Source organism: Diaporthe amygdali (assembly GCF_026229845.1).
Source record: "Diaporthe amygdali strain CAA958 chromosome Unknown NODE_50_length_292117_cov_63_955086, whole genome shotgun sequence".
NCBI lineage: Eukaryota > Fungi > Ascomycota > Sordariomycetes > Diaporthales > Diaporthaceae > Diaporthe > Diaporthe amygdali.
The window spans coordinates 211,751-227,012 of NW_026517070.1; the positions used below are offsets into that span (position 1 = coordinate 211,751).

The 15,262-nt window shown below is 52.1% G+C and overlaps 6 protein-coding genes across 6 annotated transcripts; 2 read left to right on the forward strand and 4 right to left on the reverse strand.

The window, feature by feature from the left end:
* Positions 1-2,439: 2,439 nt before the first annotated feature.
* On the forward strand, positions 2,440-2,766 carry J7T55_014696 (uncharacterized protein; the record flags this gene model as incomplete). The annotated part of the gene is made up of 1 exon (XM_053135009.1): positions 2,440-2,766. The coding sequence occupies one exon, from the start codon at positions 2,440-2,442 to the stop codon at positions 2,764-2,766; it is 327 nt and encodes a 108-aa protein (XP_052987329.1).
* Positions 2,767-5,424: 2,658 nt separating this feature from the next.
* Positions 5,425-6,768, forward strand: J7T55_014697 (glycoside hydrolase family 5 protein; the record flags this gene model as incomplete). Its single annotated transcript, XM_053135010.1, has 3 exons — positions 5,425-5,608; positions 5,684-5,757; positions 5,827-6,768. The coding sequence occupies 3 exons, from the start codon at positions 5,425-5,427 to the stop codon at positions 6,766-6,768; spliced, it is 1,200 nt and encodes a 399-aa protein (XP_052987330.1).
* A 2,163-nt stretch (positions 6,769-8,931) lies between these two features.
* On the reverse strand, positions 8,932-9,189 carry J7T55_014698 (uncharacterized protein; the record flags this gene model as incomplete). Its single annotated transcript, XM_053135011.1, has 1 exon — positions 8,932-9,189. The coding sequence occupies one exon, from the start codon at positions 9,187-9,189 to the stop codon at positions 8,932-8,934; it is 258 nt and encodes an 85-aa protein (XP_052987331.1).
* Positions 9,190-10,798: 1,609 nt separating this feature from the next.
* Positions 10,799-11,673, reverse strand: J7T55_014699 (uncharacterized protein; the record flags this gene model as incomplete). Its single annotated transcript, XM_053135012.1, has 2 exons — positions 10,799-11,199; positions 11,268-11,673. 2 exons carry the CDS (start codon positions 11,671-11,673, stop codon positions 10,799-10,801), a joined length of 807 nt encoding a protein of 268 aa, XP_052987332.1.
* A 1,485-nt stretch (positions 11,674-13,158) lies between these two features.
* Positions 13,159-14,235, reverse strand: J7T55_014700 (uncharacterized protein; the record flags this gene model as incomplete). The annotated part of the gene is made up of 2 exons (XM_053135013.1): positions 13,159-14,072; positions 14,142-14,235. The coding sequence occupies 2 exons, from the start codon at positions 14,233-14,235 to the stop codon at positions 13,159-13,161; spliced, it is 1,008 nt and encodes a 335-aa protein (XP_052987333.1).
* A 552-nt stretch (positions 14,236-14,787) lies between these two features.
* Positions 14,788-15,015, reverse strand: J7T55_014701 (uncharacterized protein; the record flags this gene model as incomplete). The annotated part of the gene is made up of 1 exon (XM_053135014.1): positions 14,788-15,015. One exon carries the CDS (start codon positions 15,013-15,015, stop codon positions 14,788-14,790), a length of 228 nt encoding a protein of 75 aa, XP_052987334.1.
* Between the last annotated feature and the right edge of the window lie 247 nt (positions 15,016-15,262).

Here is a 15,262-nt window from a genome sequence, read left to right on the forward strand (position 1 = left end):
CATCAGCAAGGCCGTCCTATTAACTGGAAAACGCCTATACATGCTATTCGACTATTGTGTGTATATATATATGGCCTCATTGCCTTGTGTGCCTCTCTTTTTGGAAGGATCTTGATGCATCCAATATCAAATTTCCCGGTCATGCTCTCACTTTCAAACTGCCGCTAGACTTTACATGGCATATTGGCGTGCCTAGAGCCGAATCTGGCAGCTTCGGAGACATTTCATTCCACTTAGCGAAATAATCGGCACACGCCGTATGTCTCAGCGACTGAGTAGGACAAATGTGTCTTAGATCCAGATCTTGAGGAAGTGCTGTGCCGTGCCAAGGGATGTCAACGACGACTAGAGTGAGATTCGGAGCCTGAGTGTGTAGTACGGTATCTACGAGGGCACAAAGATCGTGATCATGTAGCGGTGAACGGTTGAAATTCTATCCGCCCTTGTGTTGCATTTGTCACAACATTCTGGAGACTCTGTGGAGCTGGAAAAGCAGATACTCGTGCCGTCCTATTGCCGACGCTGTTCCATCGACACAAAAGGTGATCGGGTACAATATTGACCTCTTGAGGAAAAGTCTACCAGTTTCGAGAGTCGTCTTTCAGACTCCGGATGTCGCCGGACTGAGAGTTCTTTGCGATCCTCTCCGAGCCATCCATACTGCATGCAGGTGTCGTAGAATTAAGAATAGGCAGAAACTCCGGATGCACTGCTGCACACAGTGGACGAAACTTCGCTGTCGGCCGGTTCCTCAAACATGTCGATTCCCTGCAAACTCGGCTGTCCGCTCGGATGGTCCCGATACCGTCAATGAGAAACAAAACTGTGCATCAGCATGAGAAGTCTCTGCGGTAGCAACAGAGTATGACATGCATTGAGATGGTGGTTCGAGGCTTGCGTGGTCTCAGTGCCGTCGGGGCCTGACATATCTAGCTTTCACACTGCCGTCCTGGCTCTGCATCACGGGTTCGATCCCGGTGACCTTGAAAGCTCGCTTGTTCGTTTCATTTGTAATAACATGAGTCCGCTCGCCTCAAAAATCAAAGCAAAATTTGTGCGGAAGTCGTTCCAGAGCACCTGAGAACGGATCACCAAGTCCCTGACTTTGGCAGCCTTCAGGTGCCGTGCAGTTTCCTTAAAATGATGTTGCACGCTTGGAGCGTAACATTGACCTACAGGCGTGACCGTTATTGTGTGAACAGACTTGTTCAAGGCGGTTAGTGAGTTGAAATACATTGCGATCACGTAAGTCCCAATCCTGAATCTTCCCAGCACTTACCAGTGCCCGGACGTCTTGTTCAAGGTGGTTGGACAACTCCATACCAATCACATGTGCAGCACAAGACTCAGGGTTTTGGCACGTCCCTCGCCACTTTGGTAGCCGCGATCCAGAAGCTCCGGTTCCGCAGGTTGCCTTTGCACACGCGAGCATGCGTCGATAATGAGTGCAATGATCAGACACACCGAGTCTAGCATCGTTTCAGGGCTCGACGCTGACATAAGTCGTGCTCGAAAGCTTCTTTGACGGTTCGAGCACGATTACGTGGGCGAGCATTATCGAGTGGTCCACCGAGCTCCACTATCGGAAAGGCTGAGTATAATATAACACGAGGTTTTCAGTTGGCGCCAATGCCGCTGGTCGCGGGCCGCGGAACGGGTTCCGGTAAGCTGATGTCTGAGGGCGCCGGCTCGACCGAATGCCAAATTATGGTTCGTGTCCTGAGAGGTGAAATGCACGGGTTTGAGAAATCCACCCGGGGAAGTCGCCCATACTTCGGACCCCTATATGGCCCGCCGAAAGTTGAACCATATGCTGGGGTAGACAGGTGTCAAAGCCTCAGTTGCCTGCCCACGGTCCCAATTTTATTGCCTAGCTTGACTCTGTGCCTGGCTGTCTCCTGTCCCTCCGGAGCCCGCCGCCGCGTCCGGGGAAGGGTTCCGCGCTCAGTTTGTTTTGTTTCCTCAATGCAACCTCACCTCGCGGTAGGCCTGTCCGTGTGTCGGCCCAGCGTTTGAGCCTGATGTGGTCGAGACCATCTGGCATATCGCTCCTCAGTCCGCGGCAGCAGGGATAAAGCTCATGCGTCAAACCGGGAGAGGCGGAGCGGCAGGTCATAAACAAGTTTGACGTCGCCTTCAGGCAATGTGGGCTTGCCGTATCGGCTCTAGCGAACAAGGGACGACTCTTGAAATAACTCGGCTATCGGGTGATACAAGACAGCTATGGTTTCCGGTCCGAACCTTGCGCCCAACCGTCATGTGTTTCAGCTTCGAGCTCCCCTCCGTCTGTGCACCTCGTCACGACACCTTTTTATTCCAGCGAGCCGCGCTCTCCGCTTGCTCTCGCCTTGTCGTCATGTCTATCAGCTCTCTCAGCTCTCTCAGCCACATGTTCAATCGCAATCAACCTTACTAGAGCTCATCTTCTGCGCCATTACAATGCCATCCTCAACTACATCAACTTCATCGTCCTCAAGCTCTCACAGCTCCAGAGGCTCCGGCCACCACAGATCCTCCAGCCAAAGGAGGTCAAAGGCCCACCACAACCTCGATAGGGCTGCACAGGAGATCGAGGATGATCGGACGAATTACCGTATCATCAGAGATGGCGGGTGGGACAACATCCACCACTTCATGCTGTCATATGGCTTGAAGCCTTACGACCCGGATGACTACGAGACAGCGAAGGTCATCATTCAGGGCTTCCGGGACCGGGGTTACTATCGGAAGTCAAGCGGCTCCAGCACGTCGTCGTCAAGACGCTAGGCTATCGAATTTTGCGAATGATGGGATGCGGGACACGCCTATTCGCCGAGAGGAAACAAAATGACCTGGAGCAATCTAGGGGAGGGGGGATATTATCAATACTAATGGAGGAGGATTCACGGATTCACATTCACTACCCGCACACCTCGGGTTATAAAAAAGCCAAAGACAGTATGCACCTCGCGGTCAAGCAGTGTCAACTCGAAAATGGGGACAACCAAAAGGCGGGGAAAAAGTACCCTGGAAAAGTGAGGCGCTCATTTGGGAACGGGGAAATGCGCCTGCGAAAAGCATATTTCTGGCCTTGGCGTTATGGATCAAGTCGCTGTAAGGAGTCCAAACTGTCTCTAGCGGTTGCGGCGTTGTTCTTGCTTGTATTCGGAATGGTCTTGTTGTACACATTGTTACTATTATCTTGAGGACTCGGGGTCTCAACTCGGTCTCACTTCACTCGGCTGTACTAGTTCGTCTAGATTGAGAGCCATATCACTTGGGCGTCGGTTATCGTTTGGCAATGGAAGGGAATGGAAGCTGTGAGTCAGCGGGCGTCAGAGGAGTGTCCAAGACATACATTTGTATAGTACTTGAGAATGAGATGTCTTTAGTGTCAGCACATTACTACCCCGTGAGAGATGTGAATAATCTCCAATTCAGCTGATTCAATCGACTATGCATGCGACTAGTAGTCATTGCATGCATACATATTTGAGCAGGATGTACTCTGGGGTTATGGTCCTCTAAGTGAAGAAGTCATCAGGTGTATGGCAGAACCTTTGGTCGCGCCTACAAGTATGTCGTCCTGCATGCGATTAACTCCCTGCGACGCTAGAACCTATGCGCCTGCTTTAGATAGGCACCCCTTGTCCTAGTGTGAAATTCATCATGCAATGTCGTTGGGTTAGGTATCATTGAAAGTGGCTCCGCTGCATTTTCGTAGACCAATTTAGCAGAGATATAGTGTAATGGTTCGAAGACTGACTAGACTAAGAAGCCGCTTCTAGCGCACATGTTTCTTTGGTAACTACGTCAAGATACAGACCTAACGTACGTGAACATGGTAAGAAGAAAGTAAAACGCTGATTTTAAAATGTTGAAAAAAGAACGAGGTTCTAAGGACGTGCTGTCCTATTCGTAGCCATTTAATTTGTTTAAGAACCTATCTTTCCCGGTTGTATCAAGTGCTATCAAGTCAGAATGGATACTCCTTAGTGATATGTGCTTCCAATCCTCTAAGTCTGCTGAGACATTGAACACCGCCTCTACTTTGTCTTAACTGTTACGTTATCATATATAAATCAATTTTGAATGAGTAGTAGGTACACCTAAGTGACAGCCTTCTAACAACATTTTCATGTCTATGGCGTGTCACTGCTAGAAACAACTTGAAGCGTAAGCAACTAGTAAAACAAATCTTTTGCCGGTTTTGAAGAATGTAACTCATGGTATCTCAAAAAAAATTCGTAGATGGGGGAGGACATCCACCAGTCGAGTCATATCCTAGACTACGTGCACGTGGCTTCTTGAGGAAATTAGTGGTAGCCTCGATACACAATGCGCTTTCACAAGCTCCCAATTCTTTTGTTTCAAGGCTCCTTGGCTAAATGAGCTCCTGAAATAGACCCGAACTGTCAATTGACAGTTCAAAAACACGAGCCTTCAATTAGGTTCGTGGACTTGACTTGAAGATTCAAGTTCCTGTCTGTTCTTCTTTCCTTTATTTTTGTGTTCTTTTCTTGGGGAGGTGGGCAATATGGATTTGAACTCGCCAAACAGCGGCAGATAGTTTGACAGAGAAACTCAGAGAATGTATCAATTCATGTTGCGTGCTTTGTGTGAACAACAAAAGGTTTCACAGATAACATCGTATTCAATCCTAACGCAGGTGTTTTTGAGAGAAGTGTTGGACGAGACCTTGAGGTGTAATAGACACGTTGCGCAGTGTGCACAAAGGGATAGTCAAGAGCCGACAGAAGGGAACACGCCCATGGTGAATTGTTGATGTTGATGCTCTTGCTTTGACGAGCAGTCAAAAGCAACAGTCCATACGCAGCTGGGAGACAACTTACTTAATTCGCAGGAATAGGCGCCGCCGCTAGCTTCCAATGAGTTCGCTTTTCTTGTTGTACCATTGGCTGGGCGCTGATATCCTGGAAGGCCTTTCCGAAGTCGTGCTCAAAAGCAAGAGAATTGGAAGCATATTTTACCTTTTTCCTAAGCTAGTCTCTCAAGACATGGCGGCGGAAGTGCTCCCGTGCACCCGACCACGGAAGCATGCTCAAGCCATTTCAAGCCCCCGCAATTCGTGCAAGATCATTTCTCCAGTCTTGGGCTATGGGGCTTGCCCAGACTCGTTCAAGCCCGCGCATGCTAGACGTGCGGAGAACCCAGTCTGCGGGCTCTACAAAGCCTCGCTTCGACGCAACTAATGAGCCTGATTCGGTAGGCTAGGCGAAACGGATACCGTGGGCTATTTCACTCGGGACTCTGCGCCGAAATGACTGTCACCTAACATCAGGAGGATTTCATCATCGTGGATAGCACGTGCCTGCGCAAGCGCTTGCAGCTAGGAATATAAGTAATTGAATTGCTTTTGGGTTGCTCTGTCCACGATGTTCCAGTCATGTGAATAGAGAATCTTCTGGCAACTGTCTCGCCATCATGATGTTCAAGGCATCACTAGTATGGAGCGTGCTGGCCATCGCGGCTTCAGCGTTACCCGCAGCTCTTCACATAGACAACAAGCAGCCACCTCTGGCGCATCCCATTGGGCAAGGAAAAGGGTCGAATGCTAAGGTTTCTGGCCGAGTATTTGAAATTGACGGGAAGAAGGGTTATTTCGCGGGTGGGTTGGAATCTTGCCTCTGCTAGCGTACCTCTTTCGAATCTTGTTAACTGGCTGACACGTGGATTTGCACAGGAAGCAATGCATGGTGGCTTGCTCACTTGAGCAATAACGCGGACATTGACATCGCTCTTAGCCAGGTGGCCAAGGTACGGAAATTGCCTCACCCGATAGTTGAAGTGGGCTGTTGGAGTGGGCTGACCGGTTGTGGAATATAGACCCAGTATAAGGTCCTCCGTGTGTGGGGCTTCGGCGACGTGAACACGCTCCCGGATCCAAGCAACGGGGACCCAAACAAGGTATACTTCCAGGTCCTCAACTCGACTGGCAGTTACATCAATTATGGCCCAGACGGTCTGCAGAGGCTCGACTACGCGGTCTCGTCAGCTGAGAAGCATGGCGTAAAATTGGTGCTAAATTTCATAAACAACTGGAACGACTACGGAGGGATCAAAGCGTACACGACCGCGTTCGGAGCCAACGCAACGGAATGGTTTACGGACCCGACTTCGCAGAAGGTTTACCGGAACTATATTAACGTCCTGGTGAACCGCTACAAGAAGTCCACGGCCATCTTCGCATGGGAGCTCGGGAACGAGCCGCGGTGCAATGGATGTCCCACCTCTGTGATCACTAAGTGGGCAACCGATGTGTCCAAGTACATCAAGAGCCTCGACTCGAAGCACTTGGTTACGCTGGGCGACGAGGGCTGGTTCGCGCCGGGTACGGCCCTCAGCGGCGACGATGGTTCGTATGCGTACTCAGGCAGCGAGGGCGTAGACTTCGTCGCCAACCTGGGCATCTCCACGCTCGACTACGGCACCTTCCACCTGTACCCAGACTCGTGGGGCTATGAGTACCCCTGGGGCAACGACTGGATCGTGCAGCACGACGAGGTGGGCAAGAAGTCCGGCAAGCCCGTTATCTTAGAGGAGTACGGCGCGCCGTTCCCGGGAAACCACACGCCAATCTACAAGCCGTGGCAGGACACCGTGGTGAAGAGCGGTGTCGCGGCCGATCAGGTCTGGCAGTTTGGTTCGCACGACCTCAGTGTGCCTGGGGAGACCCTGGGCGATGTCAACTCGATCTACTACAACGATACCGAGTATCAGGTGCTCGGGTTCGAGCATGCGGCTACTCTTCTCAAGAAGAAGGTCTGAGGAATGCGTTAGATGTGTATATAGGACCTCTGTTGCAAAAATGAAAACAGTTCAGGCCCCTCGATGAAATCTCACTCAAGTATATGGGCATCGGCTTCAGACTCTGACACGAAACGACTATACAGTGGCTAATAGTCCGTGGTAATACATCTATGCCCTGTGAAGACTCGTGCTCTCAAGCTAGATGCGGTATACTTTGTTCGAATACAAAGCTGGAATAGAAAGGTTCTGACGCTCTCAGTGGACACAATCCTTTGTTTATATTACCTGATGGAGTTTGTGATATCTAGAGGAGATGTACACAGGCAAGGAACATTCCTATACGTGAAAAGACTTGCTTGCCTTCATGCTTATTCATGACAACAAAAACAATCCAAGGCAAATTTATTGGGAATCCGTGTGTGAAGTCTGAAAGTTGACTAGCCAGGTGACCACAGAACTTCTGCTGTGTCTGTCATGTCAAAATAGCATGTTTGAGGACGGGGGTGTCCCACCGTTTGCTTGCACAAAGAAGTAGCGTGGAGATCTCTGACCGCTCAAGCTTGGATGCTGAGAGAATTAAATCGTGAATCGAGCCAATGACCGGAATATTTTGAGTACTAGACGTTGACCCTAGAAAGCCTCATGCTGGATCAAAATGATGAGGTAGCTCTGCTGAGACATGACCAAGGTTTAGGACCGATGCGAGAGCGGCCCAGTTGAAGAGATGCGCCAGACGTAATTGTACCTGAATATGCAGGGAAGGAGCTTGAGTAAACATGCACGCATGTGCATATTCTCCATATCTGCATGCAGAACGGCGTCATGCTGGCAGGCTGGAGAGGCTGGCAAGAAAGGATGAATGCTTCAGCGGTGGCTTGGCATGGAGACAAAATCACTGGCTTCATCTATGACGACGGCTGAAGGCGTCTGAGGCTTTCTTTTTCTCGCCTGGAATGAGGAGCCGCAGCATCTGAAATTGTTGTATCTACTCACTGCTTATGTTGTTGTGCAGACGTGATTTACCCTTTCAAGAACTTTCAAGAAGGACCCTGAGGAGCTCCTCCCCGCTCGGCGGGGGAGGACGGAGGACGGGGAGGAGTCAGAACAGGGAGGACACATGCAGGGAGAACAATGAGCCGCGGAACGTAAGATTTTCGGTGAGGCCCGACAGGATGGGCTGTAGATCGGCGGCGATCCGGCCTGCAGACTAAGCTTGGAAGTGGAGACCATGAGTGCATTATCATCGGATCAGATAACCAGAAAAACAAGATCAGTAGATCGACCATAGATCAAAGGGCAGGGCAAGGTAGGGCAGGTCACACGCGACCCCATCGGGAGTTTATTTTTCTTGGTCGATTTGTTCGTATTGCTCAAGGGTATCAAGTTATGCTTCTAAATCCGTCCTGTCAAGCCGGGTTTGTCCTCCGCCTCCGCCGCATTCCGAGGAATCAATAAATCAAGTTAATCAATCAAACAATCAATCCAACTGCTAAGCCACTGTGAACGCCGACGCCTTGGATGCCAGGACCGTCCGTTTGGTGGCCTCCTATTCACCCCGTAGATCCCCCTTTCAGTGAGTATGAGGGAAGCACGTAATACAGCCCCACCCGCGGCGCTCATCGGCGGCCCATTTTGGCGCGCAGGGGATGCCAATTCTCACACCAATGCCCACCCACCTATGAGACAGGTATGATGTGCATTTTTGCCGATTCTGGAAGTGGTTCCGCCCTTGAATCCGTTCGATGGGGTGATTTCTGTGTCCCTATCCTTCGGACAGCGCCGCCTGATGGGCAGACTGGCAGAACAGGAATCCAAGGGGATGACGACATGTGGGTGAGATATTGCGAAGGCGCGCTATGCGCAACTACATTGTGTTGCTTGATTCGTGTGACGGGCTCCGTCCAAAGTTGCGGCAGGCGTGCTTGCTCATCAGGGTGCTGCTGAGAAATACAATTGGCAAGTGGTCGAGAGCCGAATCGGGTGTCGCTTGCATTAGGTGCAGGGGTAGCAGAGTACAATGAGATGTGTGTGTATGTGCGTGGGTGAGTGTGTGTGTGTGTGTGTGGGATGTGGAGGTGGTGGTGGTTGCCGGGTTTGATGTGGTGTCGTTTTTGTCCCAAATCAGTCTCGCTCAGACGAGATGCCCCGAGGAGCACTACCAGTCCTGCAGGAGCCTTGAGCTTAACGAGTGCCCCATTTCCAACTTGAGTTGGAGGAGGTTCGGGTCATGGAGGGAGCCGAGGAGTCGCTGCGGTCGCTGTCCATGGAACGCTTGCCGCTGTCTGAGCCGGTTGGGGAAGAGGCACGCTGGAAGCTGGAGGGGAAGTAGGCGCCTGTGGTGGGAGAGGCCTGGCCAGGCTCGAGCGGGTGCCTGATCTCCTTCCAGGATGCAGCAATCTGCTTGCACAGGTGTGCGGACATGGTGTATGTGGGAGACATTGTTGTTTTGTTGTTGGCGGTGTTGGTGGAGGGTGAGTATTTGGTTGGTCTGGTTGTTGATGTGTTGTTGGCTGTGCGGTGCAGAGAAGTTGAGGCAAGACACAAGAGTGAGACTGTTGGTGTTGGACGGAGATCGTTGAAGAAAAAAGAAGAGCAACAGAATGTGCAAGGCTTTGGACTCAAGGGGATGTAAGTGAATTAATATTACACCTGGGGAAAAGGAGAATCTGATGCACCTTGTCGAGTTTGGATGTTTCCAGCCTAGGCACCACCAACACTACCACTATATTTCTACCACTGCCACAGCCCACCCACACAGGGTACGTTACGGTACGGTACAGTAGGTACGGAGCTGGGATACGGCAGGCAGGTGGACTAGGTAGGTACTCGTGTGCCAGGAGAAAATACAGGGCCCAGTTTGTGGCCTAGGTGGGTGCAGCTGGGCACGCTGGGCCACCAGGCTGCAGGGGAGGTGCATGGGTTTGGCACCACCAGAACAGATCAAACAGCCCACCCTCGCCGTATTGTGACTATTGCGACCTGCCTGGCCGCCCAGAGTTTGTCGTGGCCAGGCCCGGCCCCTTTGTCCTCCCAACTTCCGGCTGTGGCCAATCACACGAGGTGCAAAGTCATATCGCTGGGTGTTTTATTGGACAGAGGGCACCGGCAGTCACGACTCACAGCGGCGCATCATGCCATTCCAGCCGCAATGTGGACAGTGAGCCTCGTGAAATCGAACCACCTCAGCGGCAAGCAGCCAGTGCCAGCCAGTGCCAGCCCGGCCACGCCCCGCCCTGGGAATCTTTGTTCCGTTATGGCAGCTCCGCACAATATTGCAGATCCCTCAATCGGCCTCGCTGCCACGTTCCTCTTTCGGCTCGGATCAAAGAAAGCTGCACTCGGTTCATTCTGACGGCACGCTAACCTGCTCCTCGGGGCCACTCTGCCATTCCAGCTCTGGAAGCAGTTGCATGCCTCGATGCAATCCTACCTGCATTTGACGACATGAGCACTTGTCGAGACTGTTACCCTGTCTGGTCAACTCAACCACCAGGAGAAGTGTCGCAGGGAAACTCTCCTTCAGCTTGACAATCCCCAACCCCGCTGACGTAACAGCTCGACCGGCTCCCCCTGGTGCCCATCCCACATCCCGCGGCCAAACTATCCTAACTTAGACTATCAGGGTGGCTCACTCCTGCTGCGTATATACGTGTACAAGGTGTAAATTAACTGCGGGATGTGGTCATGGCATTGACTTAAACTCCACCAGTCTAGTCTCCCGCATGCCCAAAGCCTCATCCATGCTGTCTCCTAGGGGTCCTATTCTACTATACCATAATACGGTCGTCAGCCCTCCCAGGTAGTGGCAATTCTGGCACCACGAAACACGCGTCAAAGGTCTGCGGCCGACTCCACTGCTCCCCAGTTACCCACAGCGACAGCCCACCCACGTCCATGTGCCGTGACAGCTGCCCCCCTTATTGATGTTATATTCAGGTCGTCGCACCAGCCATCAGCCCTGTTGCCTTCAGGGTCCGCAGATGTGGGAACACCACCCTTTCAAGCTAGTTACAGCTAACATCACTCATCACACACGCAACTCACCCATTCAGCGGTGCCATATCGGCATCCCAGGCTTCCACCCCTTCTGCCTCGTCACAACCAACACGTCTGCCTCGAGGCCGTTGCTACTCACCTGATCGATGCTGGCGTACAGGCTGTACCCGAACCTCTCGAGAATCCCGAGCAAGCTCAGCAACAGCATCCTCGTCCTGACCGTTTCCTCTCCAGTAGCTTGCCAGGGCTGCCCGTGAAACTTGAGCTTCAGCCGGTCGCTCTCGAGCTCGTGACTCTTGAGCCTGTAGTTTGATCGGAACTCAGCGATGATGGCTTCAGTCAGGTCTCCCGGCGGCGCGTCCACGATCTTCATCTTGTCGGTCCAATCGAACGAGATGCTCAGCCAGTCACAAGGCGGTGGGGGCGGATTCTGATATCGGAAGATCAGGGAGTCTTGATGTACCGTATCAGCTTCGTGATCCTGGTTTCCCTCGAGCGCCCTCCCGAAGGCACCAACATACCTTTGTCCATCTCCTTCTTCGAGACGTCCACGGCCGCCTGCAACACCCATCCCATATCGTACAGCGCCTCGAGCAACCTCCTGATGAGCCGCCGCGCCATGTCGTCGCCGTTCATTTTCTCCTGCCACGGAAAGCCCTTGAACTTGATCTCGTCGGCACCGCCGTACGCCCGCACGTCCTGGATTGGCCACACCGACCCCAGTACGCCCCTGAGAGCGCTAGTCTCATGTGCACTGAAGTTGATAAAGCGCATACGATCGGTCATATTAAGGGTCACGCACGCGAACCGCGTCTGGAATGAAGATGCACCCCCGGAAGGGCCTGCCGACGTGGTTGCCTCCAGAAATGATGGCGGTGGCGGCCCTTCTGCCTGGGGTTCGCCGAAAAGCCTGCTTTTGTCGTCCATGTTGCTGAAGATGCCAATATTGAGTAATCATACAAATCGCAATGATCCTAGGAAGCAGGTAGGTGATATGGTAGGTTCTTGCGGTCGATTAGCTTCGATGTGTGTAGGGCGGATGAGGAATAAGAGCGGCTATCTAGGTCTTTATCGCTGCAATCGTGTGGCCTGAGCAGCTCATGCGAGGTAAGATAATATAAATGTGCAACGTGAGAAGTTTTGACCGACTGCACATGTGAGTTGAGGTCGGCTGTGAGATCAAAGCCACAATGCGGGTCAGCGACACTAGCTCCTTCCCGCCTATTCAGCCACGTAGTACGAGGAGTACGGGTGCAGTTCCAGCGTGGCCATGCCTGCAATGGTTAGAAACGGAACGATTGAATCAATCTGCCTCTTATAATCTTCTGGGAGTCAGGCTTCATGTTCTGCACGCAAAACATTTTGATGACGCTCAAAAGTTCACTCAGACTAATTGTTTCTGGAACCCCTTTCACACATTCTCTTCTATGCTGCCTAAGGCTGCCTGGTTCTTTGTTTGGGCAACCTAGGCTTGTGTATGTACTTTTCTACTCAAGAAGGAAGGCTTTCCTTCTTTCCTTCTGATAGAAGTGAGAGAAGGGCAAGGCAGAGAAAAATGCAATACAGACTCTGAAAACAACTAGACTCCAACATATCCTCCATTTATCCAGTGCCTTGCTGGGGCCCACGCGACCAACTCTGGGCGAAAGTTCCATAAATGCATAAGTAATCGGTGACAATACAGCTTTCTGCATCTGTTGAGATGCCAGTAGTACGAGCATCCACGGGAAAAGCCGTCGTAATGCCAAAGATGAAGGATGGGAGGCTGGGCGTGCAGACCTTGCTCTTGTCAACCAGAAACCAGTGTAGGTACAAACATCAAACGGGACTAGTATGGAGGCCAGATAATATAGAGTCTATGAAGTTGACGTTCAGCTGCAGCCTTCTCTATCTCGATCGTACCTCGATAGTAGCTGACACGACGCTTCTCCTCGAGGGCAATAAAATGTTGAGAAGGCTGACCTTGCAGTCTATCGACTCACGGGTCTCATATCCCCAAGGTGTACATAGTATTCATCCGGTATGCGAGACGCATGATCACTACGAAGATCGTGTCTTGTCCGTCAACTGGTCGCTGGACACTAATCTGGCGGTGACTTTTGTTTGAATCCTTACATCTATTGTGTATTGACAATCTACCTATTCTTGGTCTATTGTTGTAAGTTGTATGGCTAACATGTTCTCATGCCTCATCCTTTGCGTATCCAGCGGCTGCACAAGTCTTTGAAAAACAAAAAGTATAAGCAAAGGACAAGAACCAAAAAGACTAAATCCAACGTCTCAAACACACCGAACTCCAGCGCAATTCTTTACGTTCTCATCATGCATATATCGATGTTCATGCCGATCCGAAGCAAAAGCAAGATTCTAACATTCTCTTGCCTTGGAAAACACGGTATCCAGTAGAAAGCCTTAAGCGGCCGGCACAGCGACGGGCTGGTCCTCGGCAACAACACCCAGCTCCTTGGTAACGTCCAGAGCCGGGGTCTTAAGCTCCGAGAATGCCTCGGGCCAGAGGAACATACGCTCCTCTTTGGTCGGCGACATGACGACCAGCCTGGGGACTGCGGACTTGCTCGAGACGCGGCGCCACATGTTGGCGCGGGGGTTGAAGCGGGCCGGCAGACCCTTTCCGGCCGTCTTCTTCTCGTCCTCATCCATGATCTTGGTGAGCTCCACCTGAATGTTGGCAAAGGTATCGAAGGGGATGTAGGCGATGTCATTCTCCTGGCAGTACTCCTCGAGGCGCAGGCCGCGGCGCGCAAAGAGCACGTCCGCCTGCCGGGCCGCTGGCAAATCCGACACGCCGTCACCGATGAAGACAATCAGAGGGATGACGCCGTCCTCGTCGGCCAACTCAGCCTCGGCGGCCGCGCGGGCCTCTTGCACCGAGAGCGCCTTGTCGTGGCCCAGCTCTGTGTCGTGCCGCCATAGGACCTTCCAGTCGGAGCCGTCCTCCGCGATGGCGGCGTCGTTGGCGACGATCTGGATGTGTTTTGATTGCTCCTCTCCGAGGAAGGTGTCGAGGACTTTTCGCAGGACAGGCTTCAGTCCGGCGGATATGACGTTGAAGGGGATCTGGTTTTGGAGGCAGAAAGAGTGGAATGAACGGAAGTCGGGATCGATATCGAGCGACTCTTCCATGACTTCGAAGCCGTCGTCGAATGGGACGTTCAGTGACCCCCACATCTCCTCAGAGACGTCGCGGAATGACCGCTCGCCGTTCTTGATCTGCTCGTCAAGCACCTGGCGCCTCTTGGAGCCGCATCCGAAGTTGTCGAACAGGACGTGGCCTGTGTCTTGCATAAAGATAGTGCCATCGAAATCTTCAAATTGCAAAAGCTGGTTAGCTGTCCGTGCTAGGGAAAGAAAAGGATCTCTACAGTGTAACATACCTGAAAAACACACAATCTTCCTCTTTTTATTCGTCGACTCGACTGGCACATCCTTGGCCGCGATGGGGGTGGGTATGAGGGCAGCAGGCGCCATGATGAGCTTCCTTCCGAGCAATAACTGTAAAGTCGAAAATATCTAATTATTTCCAGGAGAATATGAAAGTGTTATGGTATAAAGACTGGTGGGCTTCAGAAAAAGAAAAGCACGAAGGGAAGTCAGAAACCAGTGAGAACGCTACTTATGTGAGAAGAGAAATGGAAACATCATAAACCCGGGGCTCTGAGACGCTAAATGGTTTCGTTACCACCATGACCATTACAGAAACAGACTAGGGATTATGGAAAACCGAGCATCACGATGGAGGCTAAGATCGGAATCCAGACGATCCCGTCAGCAAACAAAGGGTGAATGTCCCCCACGATGCTGCTGCAGGGATCCGTGCTCGGACTGCCAGACTGCATGCACATCCAACGGCCTTTGGCAACCTCAGTCTGATACACCTAGGCATTCATTTTTGCCGCCAAACCCCGGCATGAGGATCGCCACTGCACAGCTGGTGCGTTGGAAGAGGCCAGCTCATCCGGAGGAGAGACAGCCTGTCGTCGGGGGGCTCGAAAGGATTTTTCCAAAGATAGCTGCGGCATTTCAGCATTTGCTGGAGCACTTGGGTGGCCGGCCGATGATAGGCCGCTCTGCAGGCATGTCCCACGGCCTAGGGCCCGGAGATCTTCGCGGGCCAGACTCGGACGGCCAGGCCTGCAGCAGAACTTGGAGGTCTCGGCCGTTCGCCCATTCGCCGGTGGCGAGGAGGCTCTGCTCCAAATCCGACCTCGAGCTGGGATCAGCCAGTGGCCAGGCAGTTCTGGCCACCATCCCAAATGTGATAGACAGGCACCACCTGGGTTGGCCAGGGACTGCGACGGTGGGAGGATATTCACATGCCATCTTTCAAGTCCAAGTGTGAACTACTGGGAAAGAACTCATTCACACCTGACGCCAACATCGACCGAGATGGGATGCAAGAAAAGGCTTCAAGATGACTTTGCCCTCATCGCTGCAGAACTTGGGTGATGTCATTGCGCTTAGAGGAGCATCGGCTCGCGCAACCGCCAGCAGTGGG